The 17,736-nt window shown below is 41.9% G+C and overlaps 2 protein-coding genes and 1 non-coding gene across 4 annotated transcripts in view; 2 read left to right on the top strand and 1 right to left on the bottom strand.

The window, feature by feature from the left end:
• Positions 1 to 169: 169 nt before the first annotated feature.
• LOC137995042 (uncharacterized) lies at positions 170 to 8,493 on the top strand. Of its 2 annotated transcripts, none has more exons than XM_068840618.1 (7): positions 170 to 235; positions 341 to 411; positions 1,194 to 1,265; positions 1,643 to 1,709; positions 1,953 to 5,483; positions 6,481 to 6,876; positions 7,009 to 8,493. In XM_068840618.1, the coding sequence occupies exons 4-7, from the start codon at positions 1,650 to 1,652 to the stop codon at positions 7,459 to 7,461; spliced, it is 4,440 nt and encodes a 1,479-aa protein (XP_068696719.1). In that variant the 5' UTR covers positions 170 to 235; positions 341 to 411; positions 1,194 to 1,265; positions 1,643 to 1,649; the 3' UTR covers positions 7,462 to 8,493. The 2 variants fall into 2 exon arrangements, with proteins under 2 accessions (XP_068696719.1, XP_068696728.1); XM_068840627.1 differs by having other exon boundaries at positions 181 to 235; positions 344 to 411; positions 7,009 to 8,492.
• Positions 8,494 to 9,147: 654 nt separating this feature from the next.
• On the top strand, positions 9,148 to 9,220 carry Trnaa-ugc (transfer RNA alanine (anticodon UGC)). Its single transcript has one exon. It is a non-coding gene; the product is annotated as a tRNA-Ala (tRNA).
• Positions 9,221 to 10,663: 1,443 nt separating this feature from the next.
• The window catches only part of LOC137995036 (protocadherin Fat 4-like), a 50,459-nt gene continuing 43,386 nt past the window's right edge, over positions 10,664 to 17,736 (bottom strand). The window contains 10 exon segments of the mRNA XM_068840606.1: positions 10,664 to 11,495; positions 12,481 to 12,532; positions 12,655 to 12,695; positions 13,642 to 13,693; positions 14,093 to 14,118; positions 14,218 to 14,266; positions 14,377 to 14,442; positions 14,824 to 14,895; positions 15,421 to 15,624; positions 16,614 to 16,682. Of these exon segments, the coding sequence (XP_068696707.1) occupies positions 10,788 to 11,495; positions 12,481 to 12,532; positions 12,655 to 12,695; positions 13,642 to 13,693; positions 14,093 to 14,118; positions 14,218 to 14,266; positions 14,377 to 14,442; positions 14,824 to 14,895; positions 15,421 to 15,624; positions 16,614 to 16,682 (1,339 nt within the window). The 3' untranslated portion in view covers positions 10,664 to 10,787.

Raw genomic sequence — 17,736 nt, 5'->3', positions numbered from 1 at the left:
AAAAAACCTATTTCCAAACCACAGCATCTCCTTACATGGTCTTCCGAACTCGAACAACAAAAGAGCCCCAGTCAACGACAAGAAGCGAGCATCTGTCGTAGGTCGTTCCAGCTCGCATACCTTGGAAATGAGATAATTGCACTAGGGGGAGAATGACTTTATGAAAACAGCATTTGCACGCGCCGGTGGTCTGTCATAATTTTGTGAAAAAACTTGAAAATTGTTCCCGTTTAAGGTGACTTTTAATCGATACTTCAATTGCCTTTTATTGACGATTTTGTCTTCACTTTTGCTACCCGGAGATCGGTAGTTGAAGATGTTTTTTTGTGTTTATTTCTAGTAGTCGACAGTGTGTTTTCTGCTCGATTTGCTGGTCATCTGGGTAGACTACCTGTGAGTCAATTTTACAAGGTAAGGGAGGAAGTCATTTATTATCTTACTTACAAATCATGGTTATCCGTTGCAATTATTATAATTAAATATAGTGAGGTTTTTTTCTTAGCGTTCATGTGTGCGCTGATTTACTTTAGAAGTCATATTGTAAGATTAATAGACTCTTCTTATCGTTATGGCGAGCAATGTATGTTTTGATTAAAACTTAAGTCTACTTAGCTGACTCGATCCGACGGACAGAAACTGACAGTGGATTTCTCGTATTATTGGGCGGTGATTTCGACAACATTTTCTAGCGCATCACCCCTCAAGCATAGCAACGGGCTAATAAGGAAAACGACCCACTTCCGGTTGTGGTCCGTCGCCAAAGAATCTGCTGTCGTGTTTCTGTATTGGACGTCGTAATAATTTCTGAAGTCTCGACAACTGACAAAATTCATGCATTATTGGCCGCAGTATTTTTTCATCTTTAAATTACTTGCAATAAGTAATCCAGAAAGAACGAACTTGAAGAACGTTTATCTGATGCAACACGTGCAATACGATCAAATACCAGATATTAGCGTTGTGTCTGGAAAATGAGCATTCACCGTCAACAAAGACGTTTTGCGGGTTTATCTTAAGGTGTAATTGTCAGTTTATGTTAACGAAAGTTCACAATAACTCCCGTACCATTAGTTCGTCGTGCTTCCCCCTTAACGGCAACAACATATTTGGCGAATGAGTTTAGTCATGCATTATTTTTTGCGCACTGTCAGGAAAAGATATTAATTTTTTGGCCTTTACCCTGGAATTTTTAGCAAAACTGGCAAGTGAGCAATAAACAAACGCCGGAGGGTGCTGCGCGGGTCTTTCACCCACCGCAAAAACAGGTACGACATCAAATACGATTGTCTAGATACTTGTAGAAGTAGCACTGAATGAGTGTCCTGTGGAGGGCGCTTTCAATTCCGCTCCAAACGAGCGAGTTGTCCCCCAGCTGGTAAATGACTACAAAAGAATATCAAGTGAGTGCAAAGAAAGTGTATTCTTTTACAGGTGGGTTGAATTCCAACAGACCTTTCAACCCCACCAAAGATAATGAATCTATCGTGGTCAACTCTTTCATAAGTTGAGTTGGCCTTGTGTCTTGATAGGTTGGTTGTGTCTTATGACAGCATTATGTCGTTGAAACGAAAAAGAGGGTTGTTTGTTCATCTTCTTTTTACTGCGCTTCTCCAGCATGTTTTACGTATCATTCTCTTTTCAGCTGAAAGATGACACTGGTGCTAACAGCATTGGCGATGACCCTCATTACCGCTTTTTGCGAATGTAAGGTTAGTAAACGAAGGTTCTTCATTTTTCAATTTCGCTTTCGCACCATGTCGTATTATCCATTCAGGATACTTTTGTAAAAAAGCTTTTCCCAGTAAATAATGTTTGGAACCCCAACAATCAGTACAGTTTTTTTAATTAAATGTAGAGAGAATTGGGATGTCGACTAGATTTCTCCTGCTGTAGTGATTAGGATGTGTTTTTTTCGAGTACTTGACTGCATTTCTTTAAATTGCACCCACCAGCTTAGTGACATCCCAGACAATGTAAAACTTCAAAAAGACTCGGACATTAACCTCATGGAAGTACTTGAGAGTCTTGCACCAGTCGCAAGCGAAGAAGTGGTAGCTATCAAGCCGAAGGGAGAGGGCATCGAAAGGTTCAGGAGAAAAGTGGAGCCCGCAAGTTTACTTTCTTCTCTTCCAAACCTACCACCGCCTAAAGAAAATACCTCAATTTTCAGTCAGAGACAATTTACGGATAGCACAGCCGGGCCTTCTTCAGGGGAAGGCGAGTGGGACAGCGGGCATGCTGTTTCTTCGAAAGCAAAGAAAAGCGAAATAACTGGAGAGGAAGCGTCCGGTTCTGCGGAAACATCAGGAGCTTTTGAACAGAAGAAACATGAATCAACTATACAAGACAAACCGGTTGTTATAACAGCGGCAGAGTCATCTGCTTCTGGTAGTGTAGAAGAAAGCTCCGGAGTTTCGTCTGCTGTTCCTGAAGCTGGGACAGAAATTCTATCAAACTTAGCTCAACCACCCCCAGTCGCAATTTCAGAACATTCTGTGGACAAGGAAGCTGCTGCTACAACTATTGCTGCAGCCCTCCATGATTCTGAGCCACAGGGCAGTGGTGGTGCAGCTGTAAGTCAAGCTACGAATGAGACCAAAGATGCAGAACAAAAAAATTATACGGTTAAGACAGAATCCTCTGTTAGTGGATCAGGAGAAGGAACTCGCCCAGTACAATCTGCTGAAACAAGCGGGAATGGGCTAAATGCAGATGAGCTCGCGTTCATTGCTGGTCTTCAAAATGCAAGGAAGGAACAAAACACGAAAGTAAAGTCAAATGGGAAAACAAAACTACCAGGCAGCGTAGGAAGCAATGAAGAGGAAGATGACAGTGATGACCAGGAAAGTGAGAGCGGAGACGAAAGTGGAGAAGAATCTGGAAGTGGAAGCAAAGACGATGACTCATCATCATCTGGATCGGCTGAGAATCAGGACGTTAAAGCTAATTCAAGATCAGAAGTACAAATCTCATCCGGGCAGGAGACATCAGGAGATGATGATGATGATGAGGGATCAGGTTCGGGATCAGCTGAAGATGATGGTAGCGAGGATTATTCAGGACAATCTAGCGCTGACGAAGCACAAAGAAAGGACAGTATTATCGATGTAGCGAGTGGCTCAGGTGTAAACTTTATCTCAGGCGTTGGCCAATCAAAAACCGACGAAGGGGAGAGCTCCGGGGAAGATGACGAGCCAGAGGAAAGCATGCCAGGAAGTCTTGGTCAGGTAAAAGACATTGCAATGGTTGAAAACAAACATACAGAAGGAACAACCGCAAGAGGTTTTGCCTTTTCATCCGGATCAGGAGCAGCTACTTCCAGCAATTTTGCATCTGGGTCAGGCTCGGGTAAGGCTACAGTCCAAAACAGTCAGGATTCTGTTGAAAAGTCAAATCAAGAAATGTCAAAAACGTCGCAATCTAAAGGATCGGGTGAAGAAGAGCTTCCAGGTAGTGTGGGTAGTATGGCTGATCTAGGACAACTTGAATCGCAGGCAGCCGCCGATTCAAATGTGGCGGTGTCTGGGTCAGGAGATTCAACCTCAACAAACAACAACATTGACTCAGCGGAATCGCTGCTGCAGCAAATATTGCCAGATGTATCATCAGGCTCTGGGGAGATGAACAGACAGGAGAATAGTCTTTCTGGGAATGAAAGTGGACAGGTAAACTTAGAAGAAATACAAAACTCTTTTAAGATGAGTTCCGGAGATAGCACAGTGAAGATAGTGAGTCCCACAGCTAATAGCCAACACGAAGGATCTGGCGTTGCAACAACCGAGGCTGGAACAGGAGAAAGCTCACATCACTTTGCCAGTATTCCCCTCGAATCCCTATTACAGGGATCCTACAGTTCGGGGTCAGGAAACAATGGAGAAGAAAGTGGCTCTGCAGTAGCAGACAGCCTTAAGTCTTTTGAGACACCATCCCTGGACGATGAATCCTTGCCAGGAAGCGTCGGAGCTTTGGGTCCGAATCTGATGACTTTGGCGTCTCCAGAAAACAAAGCAGGCTCTGGTGGGGTGGAATTGTCTGGTGCTGGGTCTGGGACTGGATCTGGTGTAGAGGACGAGCCCGAGACTGATAATTCTGGTTCAGGGGTTGGTTCAGGGTTTGGTTCAGTAGGTACTATCGTGAGATCCCAAATTGTCAATCCTATTAAACCTAAAGATAACGAAAACAGGACAATTGAGAAAGGTAATGAGACTACAATAATTGCCCAGAGAAAACCTATAGAAACCAAGGACACAAGTGGAGGATCTGCACTCGCACTTGAACCTTTGCAGCCTTCAACGGGATCTGGAACTGCTGATGAATCCTTACCAGGTGGCTTCGGCTTTGGTGACAACACAGATCTTCAGTCTCTGGCAGGATCTGGTGATGAGGAATTGTCAGGGTTTGCATCTGCCTTCGGCACGTCAGGCTTTGGCTCTGGCTCTGACCTTATGGATACAAGCTCCTCCGCATCGGGATCTGGGTACGACGATTACTTATCTCATTCTGGAAGTAGTAGCAGCGGTAGCGGCACATTATCAGAAGCAGACGAGGTCGAACTTTTGTCAAGAAAACACTTCGCACCCATATCGTCAGCCATGACTTCAGCAAGTGCAGAACAAGAGAGTGGATCAACTTTTGGATCTAGCCCACAAGTTATGCCGATTGTCAAACACGAATTCCTTCCAACACCAAGGAGAGTAGGTACAGGAATTTCATCCTCGACTTTGGCTGCATCCGCATCTGGATCCTCTGGGTCTTCTTCTGCCTCTGGACATTCAGACTCCGGAGTAAGTGCCCACTCAGGAAGTGTTGATATCGAGGAATCCTATTCTACTTCAGGATCTGCAGTATTCGACACTTCTGCCTCACTGCACGAGGGATCAGGTTCTGGTTTCCTCTCCAAAATAACGGAGTTTCCGACAGACGATTTGCTTCAAACTGAAGACGTTTTTTCTTCTGGTGATGAGTTGGTCAACGTGACTGAGTCTGGAGCTGGTGAAGGATCTGGATCTCAATCATCTGGTGATCATGATATTCAGGAGACAAGCCAGAGATCGCACACTGGAAAAATCAAAACTTTAAGCTTTAACCTGAAGTCTGGATTGCAAGCTGATGCGATTTCTGACACTTTATCCAAGATCCCTATCAACTTGAGTGTCGCATCAGGAAGTGGCTATGGCTTAGGTTCGGGTGCTGCGATCGACTATGGCTCGACATCAGACTTCCTTTCAGGTTCAGGTGCCAGCGGAACCTTAGAACTGACTCCAGCTACTAGTCCCTCTGACGCTATTGTTAACTTGTTTGGGAGCGCAATCAGTAACGCAGAAAAAGAGACTGACAGTGAATGGAGCAGCAGTGCCTCTCCGAGTGGAGAAGGATCTTCCCCGCACCATCACAAGACTGGAAAAAATAGGAACCGAATCCCAGACAGCGGTGATTACTCCAATGAAAACAGACTTTCAGACGAAAGTGAAGAAAAAGAGCAGGTTAGAGCTGAATAACTATAAAATGCTAATATAATATGTTACAACTCCGAGTCAGTAACCTGTACTGTAAATTCATTGGTTTTCTGAACAGAAGTTGAAGTATTTTTCTCTTCCATACTCGAGCACAAACCAATAGTTAACAAACCAAATTTATATAATAACCCAAGTTCTTCTCGCGTTTTGATTGGTTCTAGCCAATGATCTATTAGAGGACAGACGCACGATTGACGTCACCATCAGCTTTTATGTGAATAAAATTTAATTCCTTATTATATAAAACAAATAGATTCCACGTTGCCGTGCATCTGTTCAGTAATAGATCACAGAAAATGTCAAAATGTGGCAAGAACATCAGTGACACATCAGTGACACACTGAACATCAGTGACACACTCGGCTATCGCCGAGTGCGTCTCGAAGGGCGGAACTGAGCGAAAATAACAAAGACCATGCGTCGATTTGGAGCCACTCAAACCTATAAATGTGGTCTTCAACCGCTTAATCTATCAATTCACGACGCTTTATGCAGCTATTCGAAACAAGTCACAGAAGTATTAGGGTATCCCCAAAACATATGGTGATGTAAAATTGCACCATAAAATATCTTTCCTCGATACCTCCGTAACACACAAACGTCCAATGCAAAGAAAGCACTAATTGTCTTGTGCCGTACTGTGATGATGGCCTTTAGAACTGTGGCAAAATTACGCGTGGTGGAAATATCACCACGAGGGGGTAGGAGGAGCAATGCTTTGAGATTTTGATAGCTTTCTTAATTGTGGGGGTGTTTAACGCGAATTATTGAAGTTTGAAGAGCATTCAAGTTCAACAGTATAGCACGGCAGTGCCCTGCATTACGATACTGCGATATGAAGAAATCGACAAGAGATAATAAATGCCCATGATAATTGCACCGGGGGAGGAAATGTCCCGCGCTCGTTGATCTTGTTGATAGATTGACGTGACTGAGTATTCATGTTATAACATGTCATTTACAGGTTGAATATGATCTACCAAAACCTGGAGACACAGTGGATCAACAGCTATTAGACCGCTTCATGATTAGTCAAATCTTGGAACAAAATCTAACATTGTTCTACGGCGGCCTGGCAGGTCGCCCTGGCAAACAAGGTCCTGAAGGCCCGTTGGGTCCCACTGGCCAACGGGGTATGACAGGGCCTCAAGGACCACCGGGCCCTCTTGGAGATGTAGGATCCCCAGGAGCAGATGGCGAGTCAGGGGCGATTGGGCCGCCAGGTCTTCCTGGTGTACCTGGTATGAAAGGTGACCAGGGTCCACCCGGTCTTATGGGTTTAGCTGGAGAACCTGGAGCCCCAGGAATTCCGGGTCCCTTAGGTGATGAGGGACCTGCGGGTCCAGAAGCTGTAATGCCGGTGAGTATTTCCACCAGGTGACGAAATGACAATGATATCTTTTGGGTTTTCACTTTCACGAATGCCATACGAACTTTGTCAGTATATTGTGCTTGCCTTAAACGTGAAAAAAATTCTTGCTTTAAACCACAGAACTGCTCTTACATTTGCGAGGGTGAGAAAACGTGGCTGCAGTGCAAACAGTACGAAACCATCAAAGTAAACCGAGCTTTCTGGGGACGTGAAGAAAACGAGTTCTGTCCAGAAGCCCCTGTAGGACTCGTGACAGACAAACTATGCGAAACGGACCCAGAAAACACATTCAGGAAAGTGCAAAGCCAGTGCCGGCACAACCAGGCGTGCGAAATTGTGGCGTCTAATACATTTTTCGACGACCCAACGTGCAAAAACACGTTCAAGTACTTAAAGCTATGTTACGAATGCATCCCAGATGAAGTACATGCAACGGATGTGTTACTTGACCAAGGAAAGCGGCGAAAGAGAGGTGCACGCTTACGAGATGTACTGAGAAAGCGAAGGGAAAAATCCAAAGTAAAACTAATGGATGAATTGTGGGAACATCCATATCGCGGCAGAGTTATATAAATCCATGTTAATGAATTTAGAACTTCACAAGTTTGTATCAGATACAGCTAGGGTTCTGTAATCTGTAAATAGGATACTGTTCAATTTTTTGTTTTCCAAAAGATTGCTAAGTTTGGCTTCTGGAAAATGAGGCTAAAAACTCTTTTAACAAGTTTCCTTAGGAATAAAAAATGAGAAGCTTTGAACAAGGAAAAAAATTAAGGTTTACTCTTTGTTACCCAAGAAATCACTCGTTTTTTCCTCGCGGAAAAGCGCACGACTATTTACAAGTAACTATAGGACCTTGTCATTTCCTGTGAGACCGCACCAAATTCCGTTGATCTTTTACTTCCTTCTATTTTCTATTTTGGATCGATTTAATCATGGCAAACAACTGGAATCTAAATCCACAGTAGTAAGTAATGTATGACGTGATGACATTCGTTTACACTTAAGTGAAGTTGTCAAGTTTGCTAAAATTGGCGTTTTGCAAGTAGTGAAATTAAACGCCATTTCGTACAATGAGAGCATATTGAAAGTTACGTCATCCTGGATGCTTTGTTTTGAAGCCAAGTGAAAAATTAAGTAAAAAGGCAATTTCGCCGCCAACCTTCTATCAGAGGCGACTGCATGGTGCAAATCGAGGATAAGAAATCCCGCGAGCATCAGCTAATGAACCAGACGCTGAGGCAAAAACAAAAAACAAAACAAAACAACGAATTGAACAAAAGGCTGACAGCAAATTTCACTAACTGTTTTCCTTTCTAGGAAAATTCACAAAATGGATCAATCTGTACATTTAACTGGTTATTTTATATTAAAGAGCAAGCAAGATGACTGAACAGTTAGTATTGTAAATAATGAAGACAAGTCGTCCTAGCGATAAGTGTGAATTTAGATTCCGGCAATCGAACTGCAATAACGAATTTGCCACGTTGTATCGACTATAGACTTAGTAGGTTAATCTTGCGGTGTTATATATTAATACATACGTAACGACGTTACCGCGTCCAGGGTGTTTTTAAGAGCATTTCCTAGAATAAATGATTTCCAAGAAAATTAAACTGTCCTTTGCCGTTGTTGTTTGATGGAATCTAAAGATAGAGCTATCTCCTTCTGTCATTTGACGTGGAACTCTAATCGAAGAAGAAATTATTGTCCCTTGGGTCTGCCCATGACACAATAATTCGTAAAGGAAGGGGTTTGCGAAATTTCTAAGAAGTCTCTCTTTGCTAACTATGGTGACACCAAAGGTCTCCTAAACCAGGCCCATTTTCTATTTCTGAATTAACGATTATCGCAATTTCGTAATTTGCTCTAAATTTACTATCATCGTTCATTTAGAACACTGAAAGTTTGATATGTTTTATGGGAAATGGGGTATGTTTGTTGATTAATCCGTCACCTAACCACTTGACCAACACACCGCTACCTGGGTACAAACAATATTTGACAATGCTGTATTATCACTTGGCAACAAACGATATTACACTCTGCAAAAGGTCGGTTGCCAAACTTCACGATAAAGCTAAGCATTTTAAAATCAAAGCTTATGCCCAGTTACTCCGGCTTCAAATCCAGTCCACGGAAATGACTTTTATTTTCAAAATAAAGGGCCACATTTTCTCTGCTACCACAAGTCCTAGGACACACTGTCTTCAGTTAACGATAATAGTTAATTATAAATTGACCTGCTCCCAACTGTGTGGTTGCATAGCTCAGTTGGTAGAGCGTTGCATCTGCATCGCAGAGGTCATGGGTTCGAATCCCGTTGGAGCCACCTGAATTTCTCGGGTGATGTAGCAGCTTTCGTAACGTATAATGTGATTGGCTCGCTGAAAGGTACTTTATTTAAGTGTCTAGTCGTTCTAGCGATGGAGCACTATTTGGGGACACTGTTTCAGAGCGTGACCGAGATCATGACACAAAGAAAGAGCAAGCGTGGTCTATAACTTTCTCGCAATCTGATTGGTTTATTTCCCAAAATGAGCGTTCCTGATTGGCAAATTATCCAACCAGATTGCGAGATCACAAGCAACTGTGGTAAAATGTTGGTTTTTGTGGAGAGGGCAAAACCGGAGAACCAGGAGAAAAACCTCTCGGTGCAAAGCAGAGAGCCAACGAACTCAAGCCACATATGACGCCGAGTCTGGGAATAGAACCCGGGCCACATTGGTGGGAGGCGAGTGCTCTCACCACTGCGCCATCTCTGCAACCTGCTACCCTATCCAAAAACGAAAGACTAAACAATTGAAACAATGAAGCTGCTTAGAATAGAGCAAGTTTCAATTAAGTGTCGTAATACCAAAACCAAAGTAATTACTTTGGCCAATCAAAAAGGACGGAGACAATCCGGTAAACCAATCAAAACTCGAAGTAATTACACGTAGCTGACACAAAGCGCGGGAAAATGTGCACGCCGCGAGCCACGGTTGGGTTTTGGTTTCACTTCTGATTGGTTGCAAAAGTGGCGCGAGAACTTTGAACCAATCACTGAGTGAAGTATTCATAAACCAAAGCAATTCGCTAATTACTTTCGACACTCAATTGAAAACCGCTCTATCAAACAATATTAATTGCTCGTTACGAGAGCTGCTACACTATTGAATTTTTCACTCAGGTGTTTACAAGAGACAACTGCGTGAATTGTCCGGATAGGTGCGAGGATCAGCCCTCCATTTCGTCTATAACCTGCACTTCAAATACACATTTCTTTCAAGAGTAAATTCAGAGCAAATTAGAAATTAACGATAATTGTTAGTTTAGAGAAGAGGTCGTCATGTTGCCAGAACTCATGAAAGCAACATCACTCAGTTAGACGGTGTTCTTAGAACGTGAGAATTTCCTTCGCATAGGGGTCTTGGTCCAAGAAATTTATGAGTTCACAATGCAAATAGATCAAGTTATCGAATGGTAACAATATGAAATATTACGCGTCAAGAATCGTAAAATTGCCGTTGGTTGAATTATTTTTTTTATTACCGTGAAAGCAAAATCCACAAGAGCAAAACTGTGACAATAACAAATAACTCGAATAACTTTACGTGCCACTAAGAAGTAAATGTAATTTTTTCCATCACTCTCTGAAGTAATGGCCTCACTGAAATACACAATAGAAATTTGTTCACCGTCTATTGCTCAATTTCTCTATAGACCAAAAGGAAAAAACAAAAAAAAAAAACGAGAAGACTTGAAAAGAGCAACTAAATCAGTTCGTCTTCCTTCCTAAGAAAATTTAAGATAACTGAGACTGAAGCCATCGATCAAGTAGAAAGTCGGCCAGGAAACAGCCAGAAAGTTAGGAAAAAAGCTGTGAAGAAGCTAGGTGTTTGATCGGAAATCCACAATTAAATGTCCACCACAGTTCCTTCTTCGTCGCTTACAGCAGACAGGTGTGGTGAAGGGGATGCCTGCGAGACCTCCTGATTCCATCGTCTGCCAGTGCCATTGGTATCCGCTAAGACGGAAGTGATATCAGCTGGCACATTTTCAAGTCCATCATCATCATCATCATCATCATCGTCATCTTCGCAATCGCTGTTTTCCTCCGCGCGCTGCCCTTTCTCACCTTTGTCCGCTGTCATTTTACCAGTCCCTTTCCCGGTTATTATGATAATGTCTGGCACATGCCCCATAGTCTCCTGCCTCTGCTTGGTGTTCTCGACTCCTCTTAAGTCAAACCTCACTCTCCGCTCCTTGGCATTCCCGTAATCCTGCTTGTCCGCGCTTTCAACGCTACTCCTTGTCTCTAACTCTTCCAAGTCACCAAGATCCAAGGCCCTCTCCACAAACGTCTCACCCACATCTTGTTTGACCCGATTTTCCTGTTCAACCTTTACCTTCTTTTGCAAATCCTCTTGATCCAGAGCTTTCTCGTCAACCTTATCCTTCTCAAAGTTCTCAACGAACCCTTCGTTCTCGAAACTTCCAACGTTTCTTCTTACAGCTGTTTTTGTGTCACTTTTCACTGTTTCACTACTTTCCCGACGTTCCCTGGGATACGTTCGAGGAGCAGGGGGTGAACCATACTGGTTTACAGCAACAGAATCCTTTCTCTGTGGAAACAAAATCAATGAAAAGTCAAAAATCCAAACTCGAATTGAACATTGTGGTGAATTGTGCAGCAAATGTGAGAAGTGGCTTAAAGAACAAACCCACCCTTAAGTGTACCGTCTTCTTGTTCTGTCAAGTATCTTCTAGGCGCATGATCTTGTTACTTTCTTCAGAAGTCTTAATGAGACATTACTGTACAAAGGAATGCTGTTGTGGATAGGAGTTTGCGCGTAAGTATTTTGGGGGGGAAAAATTGCGCGGAAGCAAATACCTACGTAGTGGAACAGCTTTTTAACCTGGGAAAGATACTTTTCTATCCACGAAAACAAGCTGAAGACGTCTGATTGGGCAATAAGGTTATCTTGGGGTTAAATGGAAATTTATGCTGACGCTTAATAAATAGTTTAGCCGAGGACGCTCAGCCAGTAACATTGCAAAGGCACACCATGCGCGGATAGAGATCTACATACAAGAGAAAATGGTGGTTACTTGTTGACTGATGCAAGCGCAGCTTCATTCAGATCATCGAGGCAAGCACCTGTTTCTTTTGCCCGATTGGCTCCTTTATTTCCTTACATTGTTGAGTGTGTTCCGTTGAGAAGTAAAACAAAGCATCAGTCAGGGATGCACTGGAGCCTGTCTACGATGAATGAATGAATCTAATCATACGTTACGGCGCAGAAATGCTGAAATGCTTGCACGAGGAAATCAAGCGACCGGATCACTAAGATAACACATGGGTTTTGTCAATTGGTGATGGTCGATGATCTCAACTTCATGGTGTGGTAAGACTCAGAGTCAGCCATAATGACCATAACTTTAAAGGTGAATCATTTTTCACTATTTAATAATTAAACTTGTTGGCATTGGTAAGTAAGCACACTGTCACGGTTTTGAATTTATGTAACTTGCATTGGACCGTAATATGCTTTTTATCATGTGCAAAATGTCAATTGATCATTATATAGAACAAAAACTACTACATACTTTTACTTGTTCTTTAGGGACACTTGTCACTTTGTAGGTTTTGCTTGACCTTCTGTTATAAACATTGAAATGTGTCACAGTTTGTGATGCTGACATAAGATTCCTTTACGCTTGACAAAACGACAATACAAAAGATTGTAAAGGAAAGAACAACTTTAAAACTAAAGCACTTACAAGGACGAGCGAGGCAAAGTTAGCGAAGGCATCCATTCAATCTGACAAAAAGACAAAGATTTCAAATTACTTCCACCTTCCTCATGCAACAGTCATAAAATGTAGATTACAAATCGCTTATTTTGATTGGTCACTAGGTAGGCTAGTCCACCGTTCTTAACGCGCCGGAAAACTCTGCAAATCCAGAAGCCAAATGAGATAGCCGCTAAAGGGTAGGCCCAGTAAGTAGAGCCTTGAATTACCGCGCGGGAGTTTGTGGGTTCGATTCTCAGTGACCGGACCAATAATTGGTAGTCCTACTGCGCATGCGAATGTGACCATGTGATGACATCAAAACTGCTTTCCAAAGCAAACCTTCATGGAAGGCTGGGATGCGAAGCAATTTGTGATGTTAAATAAGGAAAACTTCATGCCTCTTGGCAGCTAGGCCAAGGATAACAAAAATAACCGCACGTTTTGTTAGCATAACAACTGTAAGATCGAGAAGGGAAAAGGGCAGAGTAAAAGTATTTTTACTTTTGCAAAAGAACATATTTCGAGATATCGTTTGATGATAATCTGCAATTCCGGTCATAAATAGTTGTAACGGTTTCCTAGAACAACAATTCACGTTCTAACTCGAAAACATGCAATTCTCCTCCTTCCCCACCCCTCAACCCTATGTTGCATTTAGAGGGTGTCGATTACCTTGAGTCATCAAAAATCAACATTGACGGGGGGAAGGGAGAAATTTACGTTCAGTGTTACATTTGTGTCCGAGGTTGTAAAGTGAAGGTCCTCAATCCTAACCTTGGAAGTTGCATTTATTAATCTTCAAATAACATTTAAACAATAATTCATAAATCTTCAAGTAAGAGTATAAGAGTAGCATCAAACCATGTGAGATTGTCATCTTATTTGCAATGTGAACCTCGACTTAAAATACTTAGGGGCAAATGTACCACAAGACACATCATGATCACTTCATAAACGTACATTTCTACTTACTTCTATTTCTTCCTTCGGTTGTTTCCTTGTTTTGTATGATTTACTTGATCTCCTGCAAGAAAATTATTTTGATTCCCAAACAAAATACATCACAAAAAGCTGATTGGTCGAGCACCAGACTAATAAAGTGAGATGCCGCAGTGCGGCCGAGATCCTGGGTTCAAACGCCAGGATGGCCAACATTCAGGAGCTAAAGGCTCAAATCAAATGGTGGTTTTCAGACTCTGTCGTAAACTCGTAAAACGACAATAAACCGAAGGTCCGGTCTCACACCTCCGTCTGGTTTCGTGGCATTTCTTTCAAAGTGCAGGTTTATATAGTCTCCAATATCATGGTCTGGTAGAGTATAGCAGTATTGCAACGCGCTTTCAAATTATATTCACACAAAAAATGTGATTAAGAAAGAACTACGTCGACATCATCATTATCATCGTTATCATTAGTAACTTACAAAGGCGTGCGAAGAAAAGACGAACCCTGGAATCAAAGACAAAGACAAGTACGTTAATAAAGAAAAATATCATTCAATAAATCAATCCATCTCGATGACAAAACACAAGCTGGTAGATAACATACCGAGACACCAAGATTCTCCTTTTGAACCGTGTACTTGGTCTGCGACCTCCTGTGATAAAAAAAACATCCTAAATTCAGATGTTGGACTTCCACAAGAAAGACCACATTGCCAACCGACCCACCCTTCCACTATCCCACATAAAGAGTTGGCCGACTTACACAGACCGAGAGGTGCCTTCTGCTTTGTAGTCGATAAAGGCTTCTATTCCAGGAATATCCGCTGAACTGAATAAAATGTGTGCCAAGGATATCAATGTTTGAGAAAAAAAAGACATCAGGTTAGCCTTGTATTGAATTGAATTGAACTTTCACCTGCTTTGGAGGAACAGAGAAATTTTTGATCCGTAAGATGGTACTGTCAAGTCAAAGATTTGCCCTGAAGTTGCTTCTCCAGACGGAAAACTTTCCTTTGATTGTTTCTACAACTGGCATTAGTTGAGTTTACACATGAGACGGAATCATAATTTGGTGGGTCTTTTTTGAATTTACTTTATTAATATCATTTCATTATTTCAAAACCCCATGAAATATTTTGAATCAAGTTTGGTCACGAAACTAAGGTCACTAGTCATACTGATCTATTTAGATATGCAGTCTTCCACTTACAACCAAGCTGTTGCATGAGGAAATGCTGAATGTCCAGAATCAGGTCTAGAGGTGTTATAAATATTCTTCTCACTAAAAACATAATCAGAAGAAAATTTACATTAGCGTACAATAATAATAATAATAATAATAATAATAATAATAATAATAATAATAATAATAATAATAATAATAATAATAATAATAAAACCACCAAAACATGGTGGGATTTTAATATCCAATGTGATCACGCGATTGCACATGGAATACCTGATTTGAAAACGGCACTTATAATTGAGATTGCAATACCAGGTGATAATAGAGTTGGAGAGAAACAACTGGAAAAAGATCACAAAATACCAAGATCTAAAGAGGGAAATCATCATAATGTGGCCCTTAAAAAACAGTCGAAGTTGTACCAGTAGTTGGTGGCGCATTGAGGACTGTATCAAGAAGGGATTTTTGGAAAAGATTGGTATAGTAATTCAAATTCAAATTAAACCCATAGATGACGCCAACCCCTAGAATCGAACCTGAAACGCATTGGTGGCAGGCAAGTGCTCTCACAAGCGCTATCTCTTATCTTCCAACTTCAAACGGAGGCATATGTGATCTTACCGTTTTATTTTGCGGCACGTGATTGCAATGCCGATAATACCCGCCAATCCGATACCGATCGATACAACCAACAAGGCAGCGATCACAGCACTGAATTCATGGTTTGAGCCTGCTCTGGATTGGGCAGCAGGCTTTCCCGGTGGCACCTGGATATTCCACTTTTCAAAGACGCCATTGATAAGCTCAGTCTTGTTATGCAGGCGGCTAAAAATTAAGAACCAAATCAGGTCACCAGGATTAAGCCCAAGAGTTTCAATTTTGCATTTGGCTCCTTGAATTTCAAACTCTTCCCACCTCTGTGTGCCTCAGAATGCTTGCCACACTCGATCCAAGCTTTGGAGCTTTTCATTTCCTTTCCGATTCATAAGTTCAAAATTCCAAGCAAAGGTTTCGTTTTCCTTTGACGTCAACCCGCGCAGTAGCGAATGCAATAATTATCCAATCACATAAAGCGTTGTTAGTGGCTGATTCAATCTACTTTGAACTGCTCATGCACCAATCGTCTTGCAAACATGATTGAGGACATGTATTAAAAAGCAAAGCTGGTTGAAAGTTGAACATTTATGACCGCACATTTATACACGGCACAGTAAGCCGGGTTGTCGAGAATTATCAAGGTCGAAGGATTTTACCAACGAAACCGAAATTCAAGAATAATTGCTTCATTGTACAGAAAAACCTTGCCCTGATAATGTGGCAAATCGGAGCGAGCGTGACAGGATGCCATTGTGTAACGGAGCCTCAAGCAAAACCGAGAGCCACCTTTAATTTCTTGTGTGTCCTACTCCCCGGATGTCTCCGAAAACATATTCCCGTTTTCATAGTATTTTTATTTCATCGAAAAATAACTTAACTTAAATTCAGATATCTGCAAGGGCCAGCCTTGGCACCTTCCCCACTGTTATCATTGCTTTCAACTAAAATCTGCATTGTCGTTCATATTGTTCCGAGAAACTGAACCGCTTAACCCAGCCTTTAAACTGAAGTGAACATTCAAAGAAACGTATATACATTTCTTCCATCGAATCCTTTCACAGGAACACATGTACCTAACAAATTGACCTGCTCTTTAACTTGACCGTGTGGCTTCATATCTCAGCTCTAATACCTGGTTAAAAGTGCGTAACACTAAAACCTATCCCCTTTTTTTGCTACGTAATTTTTTTAGACAAAGTTTCCTTTCATGATCTCACCTGTTCAGATCTTCTTGATTTAAGACACGTAACGAATTATCATCAATGGCGTGGAAATAAATGATTGATCTAAAACAGTTCAATGACAAAGGAAATTAATTCGAGAACGTAAACATTTTCACACAGGTAAGTTTTAGATGACGTCAGGCATTGGAGCGATCTCAATTCAGCGTCCTTATACCATAGTTATCATTTGCCCAATCACAACATGCGCCAATATTCAAAAGAATTAAGGACGGCGCCTACTAGTTCAAAGGTATTTTTTCCCTGGCTTATGATTCCGCAGAAAATGTAGATCTTAACAAGTGTTATTGAAATCCAAAAAGAAAATCGGGGGTAACCACGCATTTTTCAAAGATAATTGATGAATAATATTTGTAAAAAGCTTTAAAATACAAAGCAGTGTATAGCTTTCTTTTTCAAATCGAAGCTTAATTATCTCTCAAAAATGCATGGTTACCCCCAATTTTCTCTTTGGATTCTAAGAGCACTTACTAAGAGCTACTTTCTCCGGATAGTTTTAAACCACGCAAAAATATCCCTGTATTAATAAGCACAACCCATAGGAAATCCGAGTATCTCGAGATGCGCAGAACGTATGCGCAATAATAATAGTAGGCGCCGTCCTTAAACAAGGAGCGAAGCAAGTACAAGTAGTCAGCTCTGAGAGGAGGAACATACTCGTGACCAAGTCAGGCCTGGTGGTGCCTACGACTCGTTTGGGTAAGATTTACATAAGCTGTCGATAAACCAATGGGCAGTCAGGCTGGCGCATTGGTCACGAACCATGCCTCTCAGTCACCTCTTCGATTGTCTGTGGGCTGAGTTAAAGTCCATCTCAACCTGACTCCGAGGGTTTTCTCCAGCTGATCCGGTTTATGTCCCCAGTTAACCCTTTCACCGCCAAAAATGCAAATTGACACTTATAGATTTTACTCTGTCTAACGCCAGACGATTTTACTCGTCAATGGGGAGGCCCTCGGCAGTGAAAGGGTTAAAATCGACTCACATCTAATTGCATCTGGCCGTGGTGCTGTGCACCGATATCGGAAATGGATAGCATAGCGGCTGCCAGAGGCACCGTATGTATGCTTCATACATACATATGCGTCGGCCCGATGTC

This window comes from Montipora foliosa, chromosome 1 (assembly GCF_036669935.1).
Source record: "Montipora foliosa isolate CH-2021 chromosome 1, ASM3666993v2, whole genome shotgun sequence".
Taxonomy (NCBI): domain Eukaryota; kingdom Metazoa; phylum Cnidaria; class Anthozoa; order Scleractinia; family Acroporidae; genus Montipora; species Montipora foliosa.
Note: the sequence above shows the minus strand (reverse complement) of the source record. Positions and strands in the feature narration are given on the sequence as shown.

What these genes read in the sequence shown, in the direction of transcription:
- LOC137995042 (XM_068840618.1), top strand. Translation starts at nt 1,650, where the DNA reads ATGACACTGGTGCTAACAGCATTGGCGATGACCCTCATTACCGCTTTT. An exon ending in CCGCTTTTTGCGAATGTAAG is followed by an intron (nt 1,710 to 1,952) that starts GTTAGTAAACGA and finishes TGCACCCACCAG; the next exon opens with CTTAGTGACATCCCAGACAA. An exon ending in GTCCAGAAGCTGTAATGCCG is followed by an intron (nt 6,877 to 7,008) that starts GTGAGTATTTCC and finishes TTTAAACCACAG; the next exon opens with AACTGCTCTTACATTTGCGA.